At 29.1% G+C, this 18,558-nt stretch overlaps 4 protein-coding genes across 4 annotated transcripts; 2 read left to right on the top strand and 2 right to left on the bottom strand.

The window, feature by feature from the left end:
- Nucleotides 1-701: 701 nt before the first annotated feature.
- On the bottom strand, nt 702-5,120 carry LOC132947509 (prostasin-like; the record flags this gene model as incomplete). The annotated part of the gene is made up of 6 exons (XM_061017816.1): nt 702-1,087; nt 1,264-1,464; nt 2,327-2,488; nt 2,999-3,212; nt 4,608-4,729; nt 5,108-5,120. Coding segments are annotated over 6 exons (846 nt in total), but the record flags the coding sequence as incomplete, so codon positions are not given.
- Nucleotides 5,121-5,790: 670 nt separating this feature from the next.
- Nucleotides 5,791-6,508, top strand: LOC132947508 (U11/U12 small nuclear ribonucleoprotein 25 kDa protein-like). The gene is made up of 2 exons (XM_061017814.1): nt 5,791-6,192; nt 6,263-6,508. The coding sequence occupies exons 1-2, from the start codon at nt 5,791-5,793 to the stop codon at nt 6,506-6,508; spliced, it is 648 nt and encodes a 215-aa protein (XP_060873797.1).
- LOC132946278 (chromatin accessibility complex protein 1) lies at nt 6,506-10,470 on the bottom strand. Its single transcript, XM_061016183.1, has 4 exons — nt 10,167-10,470; nt 9,935-10,101; nt 8,442-8,562; nt 6,506-6,770 (listed from the first exon to the last, which is right to left on the bottom strand). Exons 1-4 carry the CDS (start codon nt 10,180-10,182, stop codon nt 6,634-6,636), a joined length of 441 nt encoding a protein of 146 aa, XP_060872166.1. The 5' UTR covers nt 10,183-10,470; the 3' UTR covers nt 6,506-6,633.
- A 302-nt stretch (nt 10,471-10,772) lies between these two features.
- LOC132946273 (vacuolar protein sorting-associated protein 18 homolog) lies at nt 10,773-17,229 on the top strand. Its single transcript, XM_061016178.1, has 18 exons — nt 10,773-11,183; nt 11,529-11,709; nt 11,857-11,999; nt 12,085-12,270; nt 12,333-12,522; nt 12,777-12,901; nt 12,968-13,192; nt 13,250-13,366; nt 13,441-13,553; nt 13,657-13,768; nt 13,840-14,016; nt 15,124-15,268; nt 15,337-15,509; nt 15,589-15,943; nt 16,010-16,161; nt 16,239-16,505; nt 16,569-16,708; nt 16,794-17,229. Exons 1-18 carry the CDS (start codon nt 11,109-11,111, stop codon nt 16,855-16,857), a joined length of 2,940 nt encoding a protein of 979 aa, XP_060872161.1. The 5' UTR covers nt 10,773-11,108; the 3' UTR covers nt 16,858-17,229.
- The last annotated feature ends 1,329 nt before the right edge of the window (nt 17,230-18,558 follow it).

The raw sequence follows: 18,558 nt of genomic DNA, 5'->3' as shown, positions 1-18,558 counted from the left end.
CTATTCTCATATAATATTTTTGATTGAAAAAATGTTTTAGTTATTTATTTTATATTATCTTCTGGTGCAATTATAAATATTTTTGCTTTAATATAACCAATTACCGGCTTATCTTGTATAAAATAATGTGGCATTTATGACTTATAAAATGTCATCAGACTTTTATTATACTAAGACTGCTAGAATACAATATAAAATACACTAAATAATAATTGTATATCGTGCAAAGTTATATTTCAACTCTTATAATGTTTAGAATCGTCTAGGGTTCTTAGGTTCAAGCCAAAATGATGATGTGCCTCACTATAAAATAAATTATTTATAAAATAAAATTATACATAATTGTTTTGTTATTAAAACCACTTAGTTTCTTATAACAATGATCGTAGTATATACCTATGTGCTATGCTGGCTCTAACAACCCTGGTAGTCTTCTATTCTTTTTAGGTGCTGTGTTTAATCATTTAGATTTAAATATTATTTATTTTATTCAGTTCTATATCTATTTTACAAATACATACTTCTCAAAAGTCAATATTAATTTGCTCCAAAAGTATTATGTTTTTATTATTTAATAATTTGTAATGATAGAATTACCTACTAGTTATATATTATGTATATTTTTGACTCGCACAAAATTAAAAAAAAATTGTGATGTTAGTATAATTCCGTTAGTATTTTTATACATTCAGAAAATCATAAGTACAATTTTAATTATTTCATATTTACATATTGCTTTGTTATAACTATAGTCTATAGCTGTATATAATATTATATTCAAATATTCAATAGCTGTACATTATTTAATTTGCATGATTTACATTATTTACAAAAAATATATAGGTAATATGTACATTATAACAATTTACATATATATTACATACAATTTTATTCTACATTATAAAATTTAATTATACTTCAAAGAATCACTGAGTTTTTTTTTATCAAGTAGTTCAACTATTCTCTAGTTCTGTCATAACTTTTTTTAACCACTCTGTGTAGTATGACACACGTGTGTACACACCAGGCCTATTTTTTTTGCCGCATCCATCACCCCACGATACCACACCTGTCAATATAAATTTTCCTGAAAAAGAAAAAAAACTTAGGTATGTCGCTCTAATTTTTTGGTTTAAAAATGAACACTTAATCCCCTTACAATTCTATATTTTTCATTTCACCCCTAACCTATATTATTATATTGAACTAAAATTGGGTATTGACTACCCTCCTTAAATACTTAATTTGATCCTTTGAACTTACCATTCACTTGACAGGCCAGTGGTCCTCCAGAATCACCTCCACAAGCGTCTACTCCTCCTTCTAAACTTCCCGCACATAACATACTGTCCAATATGAACTGGTGTCGACCTCCATATACATCTTCGTGTCGGCAGGTTTCCAAATCTAGCAGGGGTACTGACGCAGCTTGCAACACTTTGGATAAACTTGTCATATCGTCTTCTAAAAAAAAAATTTAAACATAGAATGTTTTCACATACACTGATGAGACACGCCGTAGAGTCGAAAGGCTGAAAAGCCATCAATATTAATTTTTAATTGTATGGTAATTCAGGTAATTGTATTACATGATCGTATTCAGAATGATGGGGGAGGGGGTTGTTCAAACTACATTCTGGTATATCTTTAATAATCTCTAGGCCACGCTCGCCAAACCACTACATATGTCTTAATTTTTGTTGTGTCTAAAATGATTTTTATATTTCAATTTATACTAATTTCTAATTTTTATCGATTTCCGACTTTTTTTGTGATATTTTTTATATTGTTCTATTTTAGTATTTTGCGTACATAATAATTAATAGTTTCTTATTCTCGACAGAATGAGTCAATCATTTTTAGTTCTTCTAACCATTGTTAAATGTCAATTAATCTCTATATCTATCTATGATTGATATAATATATATATTATTAAATAGGTTATAGGTGTATACAAATTAGAAAAATTATCGTCATTACTCATTTGTATAAAACATAGAAAACACTTTTTCAAATATTTTTCGGTTATAAATACCAATTCTATATAAAAAGCTGCATATTTTTTTAATAGAGATTATTTGTTTTAATTTTAAATAAACTAGAAACAAATATATACTTGGTCACTTGGACCCTCTTAAATAATATTATACTACATTGAAAATGCAGGCTGGATACGAGTAGGTATATGACACCAAGATGTACTTAGGTATATAATAGAAATAGTATAATATAATAGAATATTCTAGTCCTCATGACTTATATTATATACTCGGCCACAGAGTTGATCCTGTAAAGTAAAAAAATAAAGTTAGGTAGTTAAACTTACGTTTTTGTGCTCCCCAGCCGGTTACGGTACACCAATCTACGTCTTTGGGTTTCGTATAGTAATCCGGCAAACATATTGGTTGCACGTGCGAATCAAATTTTACTCCTTTACTGTTCAATGAATTAATTTTTAATATCGCTATGTCGTGGCTGTGTGGTCCGTCTGAAATGTTATATTTTTGAATAGCTGTAGTTTAAAATAGTATATTCTATAATAAAATCAACGGTAAAATGACACTTAAATTTAAATGTTTAACAAAGCACATAACTAGGTTGTGTTGTAAAGAATATTTACAAATAGGTCCACTGGGGAATCGATATACTAAATTGAAATGTAAAAATTAATATAGGTACTTTCTATGTTAGTTGTTGACTGTAGGTACATAAATTAAAAACTACTGAAATGTTTGGGCTCTAATTGGAAACAAATTATAGTATTACCTACCTATACACATTTTTTACGAAAATAATTTTTTTCAATCGGAGAATAAATGATAAAAACTTGATCAAAAAGATTTATAAATGTTTAATTATTAAGTTCTAAAAGTAAACCTAAATACCAATTGACAAACAATAATATGGTCTATTTTATAATAAACAGGTATTATACCAATATTATTTATTTCCATTATAAATACTATATCTAATTATTCAGTCTTAAAATAGTACCTACCTTTTCTAAATTCAGGATGTACTAATGCCTTTTGTACTCTATATGTTTTTTCATGTTTATCGTTTTTTGCTAAATTATGTTTACCAACAATAATACGCAGTTGGGATTTTTTAAAGTCTTTCAAGCAATGGGCGGCCGTTAAGGCTATAGTCTCGGAAATTAATGCTCCTCCGCAGTGATGTTCCCATCCATCTTTGTATGCTTGTAATTCTACCTGTATAACAATGGTTATGAAATTATAAATCATATAGTCACTAAATAGATGCAAAGTATATATAATGACGAGTGATGACAATCAATAATTGCAGAATAATAGTCGTTCAATAATAGACATGCTTATTTTTTCTCTTTAAAAATCGTAATCGACAATTGTCGTTTGTTAGGTAGATAGGAATTTTATATATGTATACACGATGTAATGTCAATAATTATTGCCTATTGTAATTTTGAGTGATGATAAATCAATAACTGTATTGATATTTTAATATTTTATATTTAGTAATTTATACGAATATTTATTTGATATTTGATAGGTATCCTATGCTCTTGAAGTACTGAACAAAAACTGATCACACAATATATGATCTCAACTGCCCTTTATTATTTTTACTTATTGTATTAATTAGTAGTATACCTATACTGTATAATTATTATTTAAAATTATAAAAATTAAAAAGATATCCTACTACCCATATCTACGTTCATAGAATAACAAGGCATATAATACCTAAAATTAAATTCTTGTTTTATCGTTTCCTTTCTTTGCCTTTTTCTAAGAATAATTTTTTATTTTGTCATTCTTATGTCATTCAGTTTTTTTTCAATAAGTAAGCTAGATGTTTATCAAGATGAGTGTCACTAATGAGCGACTCCTTAATCGACCCTTTTATGTCTACTGCTGCGTTTAGACCTTAGTATATGAAGTATATGAGCTTATCGTGCATTTTATGTATAGATTGTTAATAAAATTAAAAATAAAAACTCACAATTGAAAAGAATACCAATATACTTAACTGCTGGCTACTATCAGGTTCAATTAATTGGTGACCATTATTTTTGTTCAGAAAACATACCTATAGCCTAAAGAATCTTATGCAGTTAGGTATACATTAAATATAATAGGATACAAGTTAACCAAAAAGGTAACAGTATTCAGAAATATGCGTCAATATCATATACTAGATATTATCTACCAATGTACCGAATAATAAGTTTTAATGCCCACGTACATGCGACGTCCTTGCAGAACTTACATAATATATGTACATCGCATAATATATCTGTTGATATTTTTATTTTTATATATGGGCCATAGGGATAGGGTTAAACCTATTATTGGTGCATTAAAAAACTCTTGCTCTAATTGCGAAACACACTACACGATAAACATTTAAAATAATTAGTATAATTTATTTTGGTCTTGCGCATACCTAATAACCTACCTATTAACAAGAACTTGATTAGAAAAGTTATTAATTAGAATATACGGGCGTGTATTTCATAATATACGATTCATGTGTGCTTACCTATCCACGGCGGCTACCTATTATCATAATTAGGTTGGTCGTAGGTAAATTGTAAATAAAACCAATCGTATATTTCTTATTACCTGCCAAGGATATGCTCCGTATGGAGTAGTCGAGCCTCCAATGATTTTGGTCTGCGGCCATCTCCTTTGGTTCAACTGATGAGATACTACTCTTGTACCGCAAGCGGCGTGCTGCAGATTATCTGGAAAATCAAAATGAAATCGTGTACAAAAACAGTTTTAACTTTTCAGTAAACCAATTTCGTTGTATAATTTTTACGAATATAACAAGTATAACAATGAACAATTTAAGCGCAGATTTCGCTCGCCCGTTCGACGCTTATATATAATAGGTATATTCAGCCACTCCACGCGCGCTTTGTCCCCCAAAACAAAACGCACATAAAAAAGCTATAATATATCATATACATACAACTGCGGTCGAACGTTTTATATTAATATATATACATGATGTAATATTATACTACTTAATTGAAGTGATGAATATTAAATTATTGAATAATATGGTTTGAACTTTGAACGCTGCGCCTCGACGGTTTATATTAGGTAAAGGTACCTACTTAATATAATATATTATAGAAATAGCGAGTGGTAACATATGTATATTATATAGAGTGTATCTGGATGAATTGACTATTTAAATGAGCAATACTGTTAAATCCTCCATATACACGCCTCATATATTATTATGGGCATATTTCGTCCGATCACCATGTCAGTGAGTTTGTCGTAACGCGAATATAACCATGTACATTTTTGTACGTGCGATGTCGGTAAAACGATGTAAATATTTTTTACTAAAGACCGAAATCGGACGGTCTCTCCGGCACTCCGCGTAGTGTTGTAGTTTGTATCGACTATCGACTGTCACTATATAAGTGACGCTGGTGAGTGGCCGACTGTTGCAGGGTAGGCTTTATAGGTTCCTATATATATACACAGGACTCCATACTGTAATAAATATACACAGACGTCGATGACTATAAAATATTAATATTGAGCAACGTCCCCACCCTCCTTGTACATTTCATTGTTAAATGATATTGTTTTAATAATGACGTAACGGTCCTCTAATGGACAAAACGTGTCGTCTATACCTGCATGACTGCATAACCGCCCGCTAAGAATATTGGCACCGGTTGCGATATAGATATTTATAATACACCATTTTCATTTCACCAGCCCACATGCCGAGCGCATTGATGATTTGATTATTGAAAACATTTTTTTTTTTTTCATCGACATGACGACCTCGCCTTTTACCTACAGTTTACACATATTGTATTATATCAGCGTCCTTGATAGCAAAACGGTTTTTTTTCCAGCTGCACCAGGAACTACGTGTGGGCCGATGGACGAGCCTGCAGATCTATCGTCGTCGTGTACGCTGTCTGAACTGGTGGACGTCGATGTCTCCGCGATCAGTCACGAACGACTCAAAGACCTTACAGGCGAAGTCTTGAACACGGTGCTGGACAAAGACAGCGTGTTAGGAGACCTGCCGAACAACGTGACGTTGGGAGAAGTCGATTTACAAATCGCGATTGAACACGGTCGAGCGATAACCTTATACCTAGAACGTTTCGACGGCATTGTCATCCCAATTGTCGTCAGTATAACATATTTAAACGCCCCGAATTTTCCGGCAATTAATTGTGAATAGGCAATAAAAATGTCATGTATAATATATTGTAATTTGTCTTTGTCTTTTTTAGGTACAGAAGAATGGAGCAAAAGTGGCCGACTTGAAAAAGAGCATAGAAAGAAAAATGACGTTACATTTAAAAAGAGCTGGCGAGAGATCAACCGTCAGTTGGAGACGAATATGGAAAACTTATTGGTTAAGTTGTAATGGGAAAAAAATTAAGTGTAATTCTGATTCCATATCCAAGTACATGGAAAACAACTCAAAACTAATATTTGTAAAACGATTTAGAGAAAAAAACATTCACGATCAATAACTTGAAAATTAATATTTAATATTACAATAATTTATAAATAGAAAAATTAAAAAAAAAAATATGTAACTACATAATTATTATATTGATGATTGTTAACTGTTAAGGAGTATAATATATTAAATAGATTAATTGTCTGATGATACTGAAGATGATGAAGAATGTGATGTCTGTGAACTGTTATCATTGTCCTCACCATCTTCTGAGGACTCTTTACCAACCAATTTATAGTATTCAGCCATGGTAATTTTTTTAGGCAAAACCTCTGAAAAACAAAACAGGTAAGTATTTTTAATATAAAGTGATACATTTAATGTAAGACACTCATTATTCAAAAACATTCAAGATGAAGTTTTAATTTCATCTTCAAAAGCTGAATATTTTTATGAGTATTTTGATACATCAAAATCAAATTAAGGATGAGTAGTTAATGAGTTATAACTTATAAGTATTTAAGTTTAGATGAGTGGAGTAGTGGACTAACATTTCGCGGGATAGCCGCGTTCCAGTCCACTCATCTAGTCATCTAACTTCTTATAACTCATTGACTACTCATAGAAAATTCAATTTTTATGTACCAAAATACTTAGAAAAATATTCTGCTTTTGAAATTAAAACTTTATATTGTCATTTAAAAAAGTATTAAAACTTAAAAAAATGTTAAGGAAAAAAAATGTCGATTTTAATGACTAGAAATCATATACATTTTTTTTTTTCAACATCATTCAATTTACTTTTTGAAATAATGAGTATTCAATGATAAAAGAATCACACTGTTTAATTGTTTAATGTATATTATGCAGTATGCACATGATTCAAAATGTCAACGTTTCATCACACCAAATTCAAAAACCAAATTTTATTACATATAGCATATTGTTCATAAATTCATCTTATATGCATAATTAACGTGGAATAAATCAAATAATTTAATTTATTGGATTTTGGTGCGTTATTTGTATTTTGTTTTGTCTCTCTTTCCACACAAAACATAGCAAATTTGTGTTATCAAATTTTAATATTAGAGTGAATAGACAGTGTTTGAATTTTTTAAGAATAATATGAGCATTTTAAATTGTAATATTTTACATATTCATATAATTATACCTAACTAGCATAAAATTAATTTCTTAAAAAAAAAACTAGAAGACACTCAACATCGACATCATAAACATTTCCTAGGTTTACCCGTCGATAAATATGTGTTCACTTTGATGATACATAATTTTGACTGGCAATAAGATAATATTTTTAAATATATTGTAGGCGATTTGGTACTATCTCAAGAAGCTAACAATATAATTGGTTTTTATTTTTTGAGTTAGTATTTTTTTTTTCCTGAAATAGTCGATTGGACATATTTTTGACCGGCAACATGGGCTATGCTTTGATAATTGTAGCGGAGCTCAACGTGTTAACTTTAAGTTTGATATTAAGTCAATTCACTCGGACATTACAGCCTACCACACAATATAAGTTCTATAGAACTAAAAAAAATATTTGATATTTGTGAACCAAAATTAAGTTTATGTGTGGGTTGAGAAATGAAGCAAAGAACTCCCAATCTCAATAAAAATGTGGACATTTGGTGTATAAGCCCCATACAAAAGTACATCTATTTTTACAATTTATATTATAGTGGATAATATCAACTATCAAGTATAAAATATATTAAATATAATGCATATTATCACTTTATTTTGCATATTTGCATCATAAATGACATTTTTTTTATGCATATAATTCCAAGTTTTACAAGTAATAATAATTTATGTTAGGTAACTATGACAAAACCAATTTCAATTTTGATGAAAATCCCATTTGGGATAATCCAAATATTCCTATCTTTGGGACCTACAATCCATCATTACAAAGAATTACTTAATTAATAGTTATAAAGTTATAAATCATAATTCATAAACAAAAGAAAATATACCTCTTAGGAAATACATATTTTCATTTTCTTCAACAGCTCTGGCAAGATCGTTATATTCTAAATGTCTGAAGTGTCTTTGTCCTTTGAGAGCATCCTGTGCCAGTTTTTGTATAAATAGTTCCTAAAATACAATTAACAATTAATAATTAATTTAACATAAATAAATTAGTTTCTATATAAAGATGAGATGTAATCAAAAGAAACTGGACACCTATACTGTGCGCGGATTACTCATCATCTCGAGGTCTAATTCCCCTACCACGAGGCTACTATTTACATACTACTAAGATTGTGGCTGTAGCGCCGTCGTCAGTACGGGGCAATGTGATCGCGCTGGAATTGTGGAAGGATTGTTCAATAGTGAACGAGTTTTGGGTGCCACCCAGTTGCATTATTTCGGCAAAGGCAGTATAGTAGTATTTAGAATTAATGCTTTTATCTAAGAGTAACATAATTTTGAAATTACTTTACTTACCTAACCCAACTTGGGGATAATACCAAAATATTTGCAAAAAATGAAATCTAGATTAATTTCACACTGTAATTACATAGCCTCCGAGGATTTCTAATTCAGCCCCTTATGTGTCTCATAATACTATACAATCTGATATTAAACTTAAATCCATAAGCAAAAACATTTTACAAACAATTTCATAACTGACTTTCCACTCTACTATAAGACTTCTCTATGAAAACAGCCCTAGGAAATCTGCCAAGGCAACTTATGTGGAACTTTATTAAATTAACCCATTAACGCCGTGTGTTGCCATATGGCAACATAGATTTTTTACAAACAATTTTGAGGTATAACATACATTTTCAACAAAATGTAGGTTAAAATTATAAATAAAAAAACTCTGGCGCTGATGTGTTAATAACATACAAATAAAAAATATGTATACAATTTTAAATTTAATAGTTCATCAAAGACTGACTTTTTTCAAAATTGTTTTGTTTTTTTCTGTTATCATATGCTATGCCTTGAGATACAGATTGTATATTTTATATTAAAATTAAAATTAAATACTTCTACTGTAGTATTAATATCAAAATTCATTTTTCTTAGTACGTATACTTCTTGGACGACGGAAAATGTAAAATTAAATGAACTTATAAACATATCTACCTAATTTGGAAATAATATACAGTACCTATATACAATATACCATTATAATTTATAACACTAATACAATAATTATTAATTATAACTATATTAACATTCTAGTACCCATTATAATCATTTAAAATAAACTCACTATGAAATTAGAGTGAACTTCAGTAGATAATATAATTGACAAAAATGTAACCAATGAAAACAGTTATTACATGTTTGATGTTAAGCAGATTGCAGATACTACTCTTTAAATTACGATAATATAAATTTAAAAAATAATACTGCTATATAGAAGTGATTGTTCATAAAAGTTAACAAGTAATAGAATAAAATATATTATTGAAACATTGATAAAAAAAAAGTATGATTCTATTGTTACCGTTGCTTTAGTGACAACATGCAATGATGGTAATCCTATGTTTTCAATATCTGGTGTACTTTTCATGATGGTACGTACTCTTGATATGGGTAAATGCATATCTTTAGATTTTGGAGTTTTTGATTTGTCTTTATTTGGATCATTTTGGTCAGTACTAGTACTGGAATCTAAAATCATATAAGTATTTAATGCAAAAAATAAAATATTTTAAAAATACAAAATTAAAACTTACTGTTAAATGCTGACATAATTATTGTTGTAAGCCAACTTTGGTACTTAGAACTAGTAAATTATTTAATTGAGCATGAATTTTGATAAACAAGTTTTTTGGAAACGCTCAAGAAACAACAACTCTAAACTTGTACAGTTGTATAGTAGTATTATTTATTTATGTAGGTTATCTTAATAGTCTTATAAGAGTTATAATGGCTATGGACTATGGAGTACAAACTATAATATAAAACATTCATTTGTATATTATAACCACATTTTATTTATTTCAACCAAACATTCATGCTTTGTTTGTTTACAATTTACATTGATAATAACGGTCGTCCGATAACAGAATAATAATAAAATAATTGTGTTATTCTGTGATAATATGCTCCAACCGTGATAACACCGAAAATGGTTCATATCAAGGTGTATTGTATAATTGTATCAATACCACGGTTGTAAACCGTGATCAATATACCTTGGTTCATATCCATTTGATAGCCACGGCCAAGATCTTCTTCAAGATCATTCTGAACCACAGAATAGATAAACTGTCTGAACTTTCTGAAGACCATGTTTCCACGTAATCTATTATCAATTATTTACGTTGGTGTTATCAACGCCCGTTCGGTGCTCAGACTCAGCCTAAGCGTTTATAGTATAAATTATACCCATGAACTTATAAATATTTAATTATGTATTATACTCGTTGCCTCGTTAGTACTTAGAAATTTATAAGTTTAGTACAGTATAATGTTGATCGCCAATTGGCGAAATAATTTTATTAATTTTTTATTTCTATTAACCAGTAATTTGCTTATTGTCTTTGTCTTATAACAATCCAAAATTAAAAAATAGCAACATTTGCTTGAAAAGTTTGAAGCAAATTTAATATTATACAGGTGGACATCACGTCAATGTTTGCCACTCCGTGATCTGATTTGTATTTACTTACACAATGATTTCAATATTGGATCAATTTGAGCAGGGAGTTGAAAGCACATTTAAAATTGCTCCTACGTCCAAGCAATTGGTAAAAAAATTCCTCATGTTAAACCTCCTATTCTTAAGCTGGGTTGTATGAACACACTAAACATATATTGAATCAATAGTGATCAGTGAGCTATTTATTGGTGTGCGCAAACCTGAATTTCGAGGGGTACCTACAATATATTTGGGCCCTCTTTTAACAAGACATGTACATATTAATTAAGTTCTAGAACCAAGTTAAATATAATATATTATATTCCCTTGGATCAAACATGATTTAGTCCATTAAATTGTATGTAACCATTAAATTACTGAATTGTTCAAGCAATCCAGCATTAAGCTGTACCTAACCTAACCAAACAAAACTGATTATAATCCAATATTGTAGCTCGATGAAAGCTTTGATAGAGACGAAGATCTCGGAGGAGTACCCATACTGTCTAAGAAGAAAGTCAACTTCTCTCCAAGCGATAAGATTACTCAATTGCTGGTAAGCAATGAATATGTGGTATTAGCTATGGTCAATAATGTGTTGCTGCGAATAAACTTAAAACAGGACAATATTGAAGGTGAGATTGATTGGGTCACGATTGAAGGATATGTGATTAAGCTAAATACTCCAGGTCTTGAGTACTGTGATAAATGTGTACACTCACACAGTTGAAATGTATTATTTTGTAACAATTGCAAAAATAACTTGTCTTGTATGCTTTTAGAAATCGATACATTGAAGACTTCATCTCTAAAAGTGAAGCAATTGTTCTTAGATCCCTTCGGAGAACATTTACTAATTTCATGTGGTAACATAACAAGTTCTCAGCTTTTTTATGCAACTAAACAACTGTCCAAACTCAAACCTGTAAGGGAAAATATGAAATTAATTTAGAATTGCCATGTTTTTTCTTATTTGTTCTGGATAATAAGCTATTGTTTAATTTTTATAGGTAGGCAAATATCAGGGTTCAGAAATAACATCTGTGGCTTGGAACTGTGATCGTAGGGTGAAATCTACGTCCAGCACGACTGGCCCCATATTGCTTGGAAATTCATCTGGTGCGATAATCGAAACACAACTAGGAACTGAGTTTGATAGGTTTTTCCAAGGTAGCGTAGTTCAATATTGGAAAGAGGTTTGTAATACTGCCTTTATTTTACCAACACAATTAAAGTTTTTATGAACCGCATATTATAGGTGTTTGATATAAGTAAAGGACAACCTATTCCTATAATTGGTCTCCAATATCATAGAGTTGGAAAATCAGATCTATTTTATATATTAGCAATTACACCTACAAAGTTGTATCAATTTGTTGATTTCATATTTAATAAAGATGAAAGACCGATGTTACAACAAATCTTCAACAATTATTTGACCATTCCAGGCTAGTATAATATTATACCTATATAATTAAAGAAGAATGGATCAATCAAGTACAATTCATTATTGAAAAATATCTACTGGGTGGGTTATCTACTGTATTATCAGTTATTCTGTGACTATAAAAAAATAGAAAAACATAGTGGCCCACTCTGTACAGTTGATCATTCAAGTGGTATTTAAATCTAGTGTACTTAATTCAATCTTAAAATAAGGAAAGTATGTGTACATTTTAATAATTGTTTTTTTGTTTTATAGAACGTTTTTATGAAGTCCCGACCGTAGTAAAACATGGCAAATTACATTTTTATTTCTTAAACAATGATTTTACGGTTCCAAAATATTTTGGATTTCTCACTGAGTTAGGAGTGTTTGTTGCTGAAGTAAACCACTATTTTTCCTAAATCAATAGAGTAGAATTTAATTTCACTTCAAAACATTTGTTACAGGTAGATATAAACAAAGATGAGAAAACAATATTTAGCTCACATGAACTCATTGAGTATAGTCGGCTGTACGGAAGAGATGATGATGATTTCACTGTACCATTATCAATGACATTTACGCGTTATCATGTATTGTTGTTGTTTCCAGAAAGAGTTATTGCTGTTTCTTTAGTAGCCCCTGCAGATCGCAATGCATCTCAAGTGATGGATGAAGATTATTGTTCCGATGTAAATGATAAGTTATTTTTGATTTTATTCGTTGATTCAATTAAATATGTCCTTTAGAGCCATGGTAGACTGTTGAATATAACTAAAGATCTGATGACTGGAACAATTTGGTTGTATGCAGAACGTGCTGTTTTTAGATACAAAATGATTAAAGAAGATCGTCATGTTTGGAAAGTATGATTGAGATGATAAAACAGTTATATTATTTTCTGAAATTTTAAAATATTAACTTTGGTATTTTTGGTTAGGTATATCTGGATAAAGGAATGTTTGAAGAAGCAAAAGAAATTTGCATTAGCAATCCTTACAGGATGAATCAAGTGTTAGTTAGACAAGCAGAGCATTTTTTCAAGTCAAAACAGTAATTAATCAATTGATTACCTATATAAATACTGCGAACATATTATATCATTAAAAGACAAATACGGTTAAAGTCATTAATTATTATATCACTTGTTTTATAGGTATGAAAATAGTGCACTAATATATGCCAATTTAAATGTATCATTTGAAGAAATTGTATTAAAATTTTTACATTTAAATGAAAAAAAACCCATAAAACTATTCCTTATGAAAGTATGATATATAGTTTAAATTTATAAATTTATATAAGTATTAAAAGATTATTTCTTTGGATTTGTTTGCAGAAATTGGATAGTTTAAAGTCACATGATTATACAAAAATCACAATGGTAACATTGTGGTTGATTGAGTTGTTTTCTAATGAATTAGCTGTACTTAGAAACTATAAACAAGGAAAATCACAAGAATATACTATGCTGCAAGAATCATTTCAACATTTTTTATCTAGAACTATTATTCAAGTAAAGATCTACTTATTAATTAATAACTTTATGCAGTGGATGCCGCTTACAATACTCTTTGGTACCAGCACAAAAACTGCTATTTTACTTATACATATTATTTATTATTATAAACAATTTGGTACTTTTGTCCATTTAGGCAATATACTGCTCATACTCGTATATTATGCTGTTTATTAAAATTAGTGCTTTAGTGATGAGAAATATGATAATAATTGCAAAGGTATTGCTGTATAATTCTCATGACGCCAAATGGTGTCAGTACGCATTCAATGTGTTAACATTTAAGTTCAGTCCGCCACGGGTCTAGACCGTTTCAGATGACTTTAAGTCTTATAAGCGACTAGCCTGTATATTGTGAGTCTAGTGGGCATTGTGTTACCACTGTGTTTATTGTTTTAGATTCTGAGCGGAGAAAATTAATGTATTGTATTTAGTATTTACAACAATGTGTTAAAATGTCATAAACATTTAGGGTAGTAGAAATGCACCAATTTTCAAAATCAGCTTCTTTTCTGATAGTAAAGTGAATCTAGTTTGTACTTTTGAGAGGTGAAAACTAAAAATTCATAAAAGTTTTTGTTTTTATAGTTAGCATTAAAAATTTAAATAGAGGATTAACACTCAACTATTTTTTTTACATTAATCAAAAAAACACTTGCCAAGTCAGGGATCGGCATGTAAACTTTCTAGATTTTTAATTTTTAGAAATTTATTAACTGATATCACACCCAAGTGGTATAACAATTTGAATCCAAAAAAAGATTAAAAATCAAGAAATTAAAAAAGTTTACCTTATTCATGAGTATACTTTTTTATTTTTAAATTTTTATGATATTGCATTTTTACTGGTAAATGTACAAATTTTCATCTATTGATTTTTTAATTAAAAATGTATACAAATTTTTCTATTATAGCTAACATTAGAAATTTGAATAGAAGATTAACATCCCACAAATGTTTTTACCTTTATAAAAAATAAAAGTTTGCCAGATAGTTACATTAATAATTACAAAACTGCAATGACATGCCCGACAACTACTGTATAGCTGAGCTTGTCCACCTTTTTTATGTTTTTAATTGTTATTACTTGTTTATTATTTTTAGGATTGCATACGTAAAAATTGGGAAAGCATTTATGACATATTGGCTAGCCATGGTGATGTGAATTTTATGATTTGGTTGGCACTTGAAAATCAAGATTATAAGCGTGTTATTCAGCATTATTTAAATGAAGAAAATATTGCTGAGGGTAAATAAAATTGGATTTTTCTAGGATTTAGAGCTAGTAATATTAATATTATGATTATACACTTGTAGCATTAACATTGTTGGACAATCATCCATTCAGTGAATTGTTTTACACGTTTTCCTCTGATCTTGTTGAAAAAGCCCCGGCACAAACTGTTTCTATTTTGATAAAACAAGGACAAAAGTTAGACCCTTTAAAAGTAATCAATACATTGATAATTCCAAATCCAAGTGAACGACTAGTGAGCATAGAACCAAGTATTTTATTTATTTGTATAGAAATCAGTACTTATAATTATATTGCACATATATTATACACAGGCTTTGGAAATAATCAGATACTTGGAGTATAGTATTCATTGCTTGAACTGCCATGTGGAATCGGTACACAACTATTTGATATCACTCTACATAAAACACAATAGAGACAAACTTATGAATTACTTAAAGCTACAAGGTCGAGAGATAACGGCTGTGAGCTACAACCCGGAATTTGCTCTGCGATTGTGTCGTGAACACCAGCTAGGAGAAGCGTGCGTACAATTGTCTATTGTCTTAGGTCTATGGGAAGCTGCAGTGGATCTAGCATTGACAGTCAGTGTTGACTTGGCCAAAACCACAGCTTCATTGCCCAATAACAACATGGAATTATCAAAAAAACTTTGGCTAAAGATCGGTGAGTTACACTTTAATATACTTATTGGCATAATAATAACTTGACAGTTCATTATTTTTACTCCAGCACAATATGTAGTGAAACAAAATAATGACATTGAACAAGCTATGCGTTTCTTGGAGGAGTGCAAGTTTATAAAAATTGAAGATATCTTACCGTTTTTCCCCGATTTTGTAACTATTGATCATTTTAAAGATGCTGTGTGTTCATCTCTTGAAGTGAGATAATGTGATAATTATTGAAGTTTGTATTGGGTTCTTTATGAAAATAATTGCATTTGTATTAATTTTGTTAGGAGTACAATAAGGATATACAAAGTCTCAAGGAAGAAATGGAAGATGCTACCAAATCAGCTGAAGTAATTAGATCTGAAATTTTGTCATTCAGAAATGGCTACATGTTAATTCAACCATCGAATGAGTGTAGCAGTTGTCAAGAACAATTAGTGACCAAAGCATTCTATACGTTCCCTTGCTCACATTGTTTTCACGCAGAATGCCTGATTAAGGAAATGCAACCATATGTCGACCCCAGTACAATAACCACTATTAAAGACTTACAGGTATATAGCTGAGGAATAGTTGGTTTCTTTTTTAAAAATTAGGTGAAACATTATTTTTTTTAGAACCAGCTCAGCATCTTATATCAAAACAATAAAGACATAACACAGTCATTGGAAGCAATAAGTCGTCGCGATAAAGTCAAAGAATCCTTAGATAAATTATTGGCGGCTGAATGTTTTTTCTGTGGCGAAATTATGATAAGGTACACAATATACATTTCTACAACAAAGGACAAAATTAAATTATTCTTAAATAAACATGACATAATTGTTCTATTATCATTTTAGTCTTATCGACAAACCTTTCATAGAAGATGCCGATTTTGAAAATATAAAGCAAGAATGGGAATAAAATAATCCATACAATATTATTTACTATTATACTTTATAAGTTATAATTTATAACCATTTGAAAATACCTATAATTATTGTTTTAATTTTTCTTCGCACCAATTAGTAAAATTAAATGTCAATTGAAATAATGTGTTGCATTCTTTTAATTTATATTTTCTGCATCAATCACATATTATATATACACAGTTAAGTTAAACAATGTATTAATGCCTATAAATACATAATGATCTCAAAGGATTGTTAAAGTTGTTGTTTAAAATAATTATTGTTTTGAGAATTTTATTATTACAAACCAATCATCTTATGTATTATATTACCTACTATATAAGAATTGATAAATGTAAATATAAAATATTTATTAAAATAGTAAAATATACATTGCATTTTTTGATGTCCATAAAGTTTACTGCCCTACATTGTCTGCCTGAATTCATATTTGATCATTGTTCAGTATAAGTCATTTATAAGTAATTGTAAGCACAAAATCTCCTTTATTGTTCTTATTATTTATTAATGATATTTCTTAATTTTAAAACATTCAAAAATATTGCTTTTCACAGTCCACAGATGACGTTAAAATGTTTAAAACTATTACATCAATAAATGATGCTTTAAAACTACAATCAGACATGAATTACTTTTGCGGTTGGTATTTAAAAATAAATGATGCTTTAAAACTACAATCAGACATGAATTACTTTTGCGGTTGGTATTTAAAAAATGGAATGAAATTTTATTGAAATAAATGCTCTGTAATCACTTTTTAATTTGAGAGTTACCGATTCGTTATTGAATTATAATATGATAATTTTATTTTTATTTTTAATTAAAAAAATACTGGGAATGGTATACTTTTCAGTTTTTACCATGTAAGGTACCTACCAACTAGATATCAAAATTTAAGATTGAAGCATTTGTATTGCTTTTGTTGTAATAAGGTGGTGACAGATAGGGATAAACAAAATAATAAAACAATTGATAATATCATAGTAAAATCAATACTTTCACCAATCATCGCTCAGATTAAAAAAATAATTTTATAAATTCATCATATTATGTTATGTACAGTAGTGTATGTTTATGTAAATTTAAGTACCTATTTAACTGTTCTATAGAAGGTAACAATAAACAATTACCTTTATAATATTATTACCAATGACAATATTGTACTCTATTTTAAAATGGTCTACACAAATATTAATCACACTATTCTTGTGCACGTTTATACCGTGTTTTATCCTCTCGTTCTTGGTATACTGTGCAATCTGAAATTTTTAACTAATCTAATCAAAACATTTCTTGATTTTCATAACTTAAAACTTTTTTGACAACAATGGAAATGAATCAATATGGATTTCATGGTATTTCTTCAGTGGTAACAATGTAAGAGGTATTACTATATTGTAACTTGTAGTAAAGGTAGGTATAAAAGTGATGTTAGTTTGCAATATTATTTTACATGTAATTAATGAGATCTCTATATGGCAGTAGCCAGTAGGATTGGTAAGCAAATAAGAAATAGATAAAGTGATAGGCAACTATAATATATTTTGTATCAATTATTATATATTATATTAGAATTTAGAAATATTTATAAAATAGTGAAGTTAGTACTTAGTTGAATTTTGGAAAGACAATGTTCAAACTCTAAAAGGTCTGAAAAATATTATATTAATAAGTTTAAAGCCATTAAAATTGG

Source organism: Metopolophium dirhodum, chromosome 6, assembly GCF_019925205.1.
Source record: "Metopolophium dirhodum isolate CAU chromosome 6, ASM1992520v1, whole genome shotgun sequence".
Taxonomy (NCBI): Eukaryota; Metazoa; Arthropoda; class Insecta; order Hemiptera; family Aphididae; genus Metopolophium; species Metopolophium dirhodum.
This window is presented reverse-complemented; position numbering and strand designations above follow the sequence as displayed.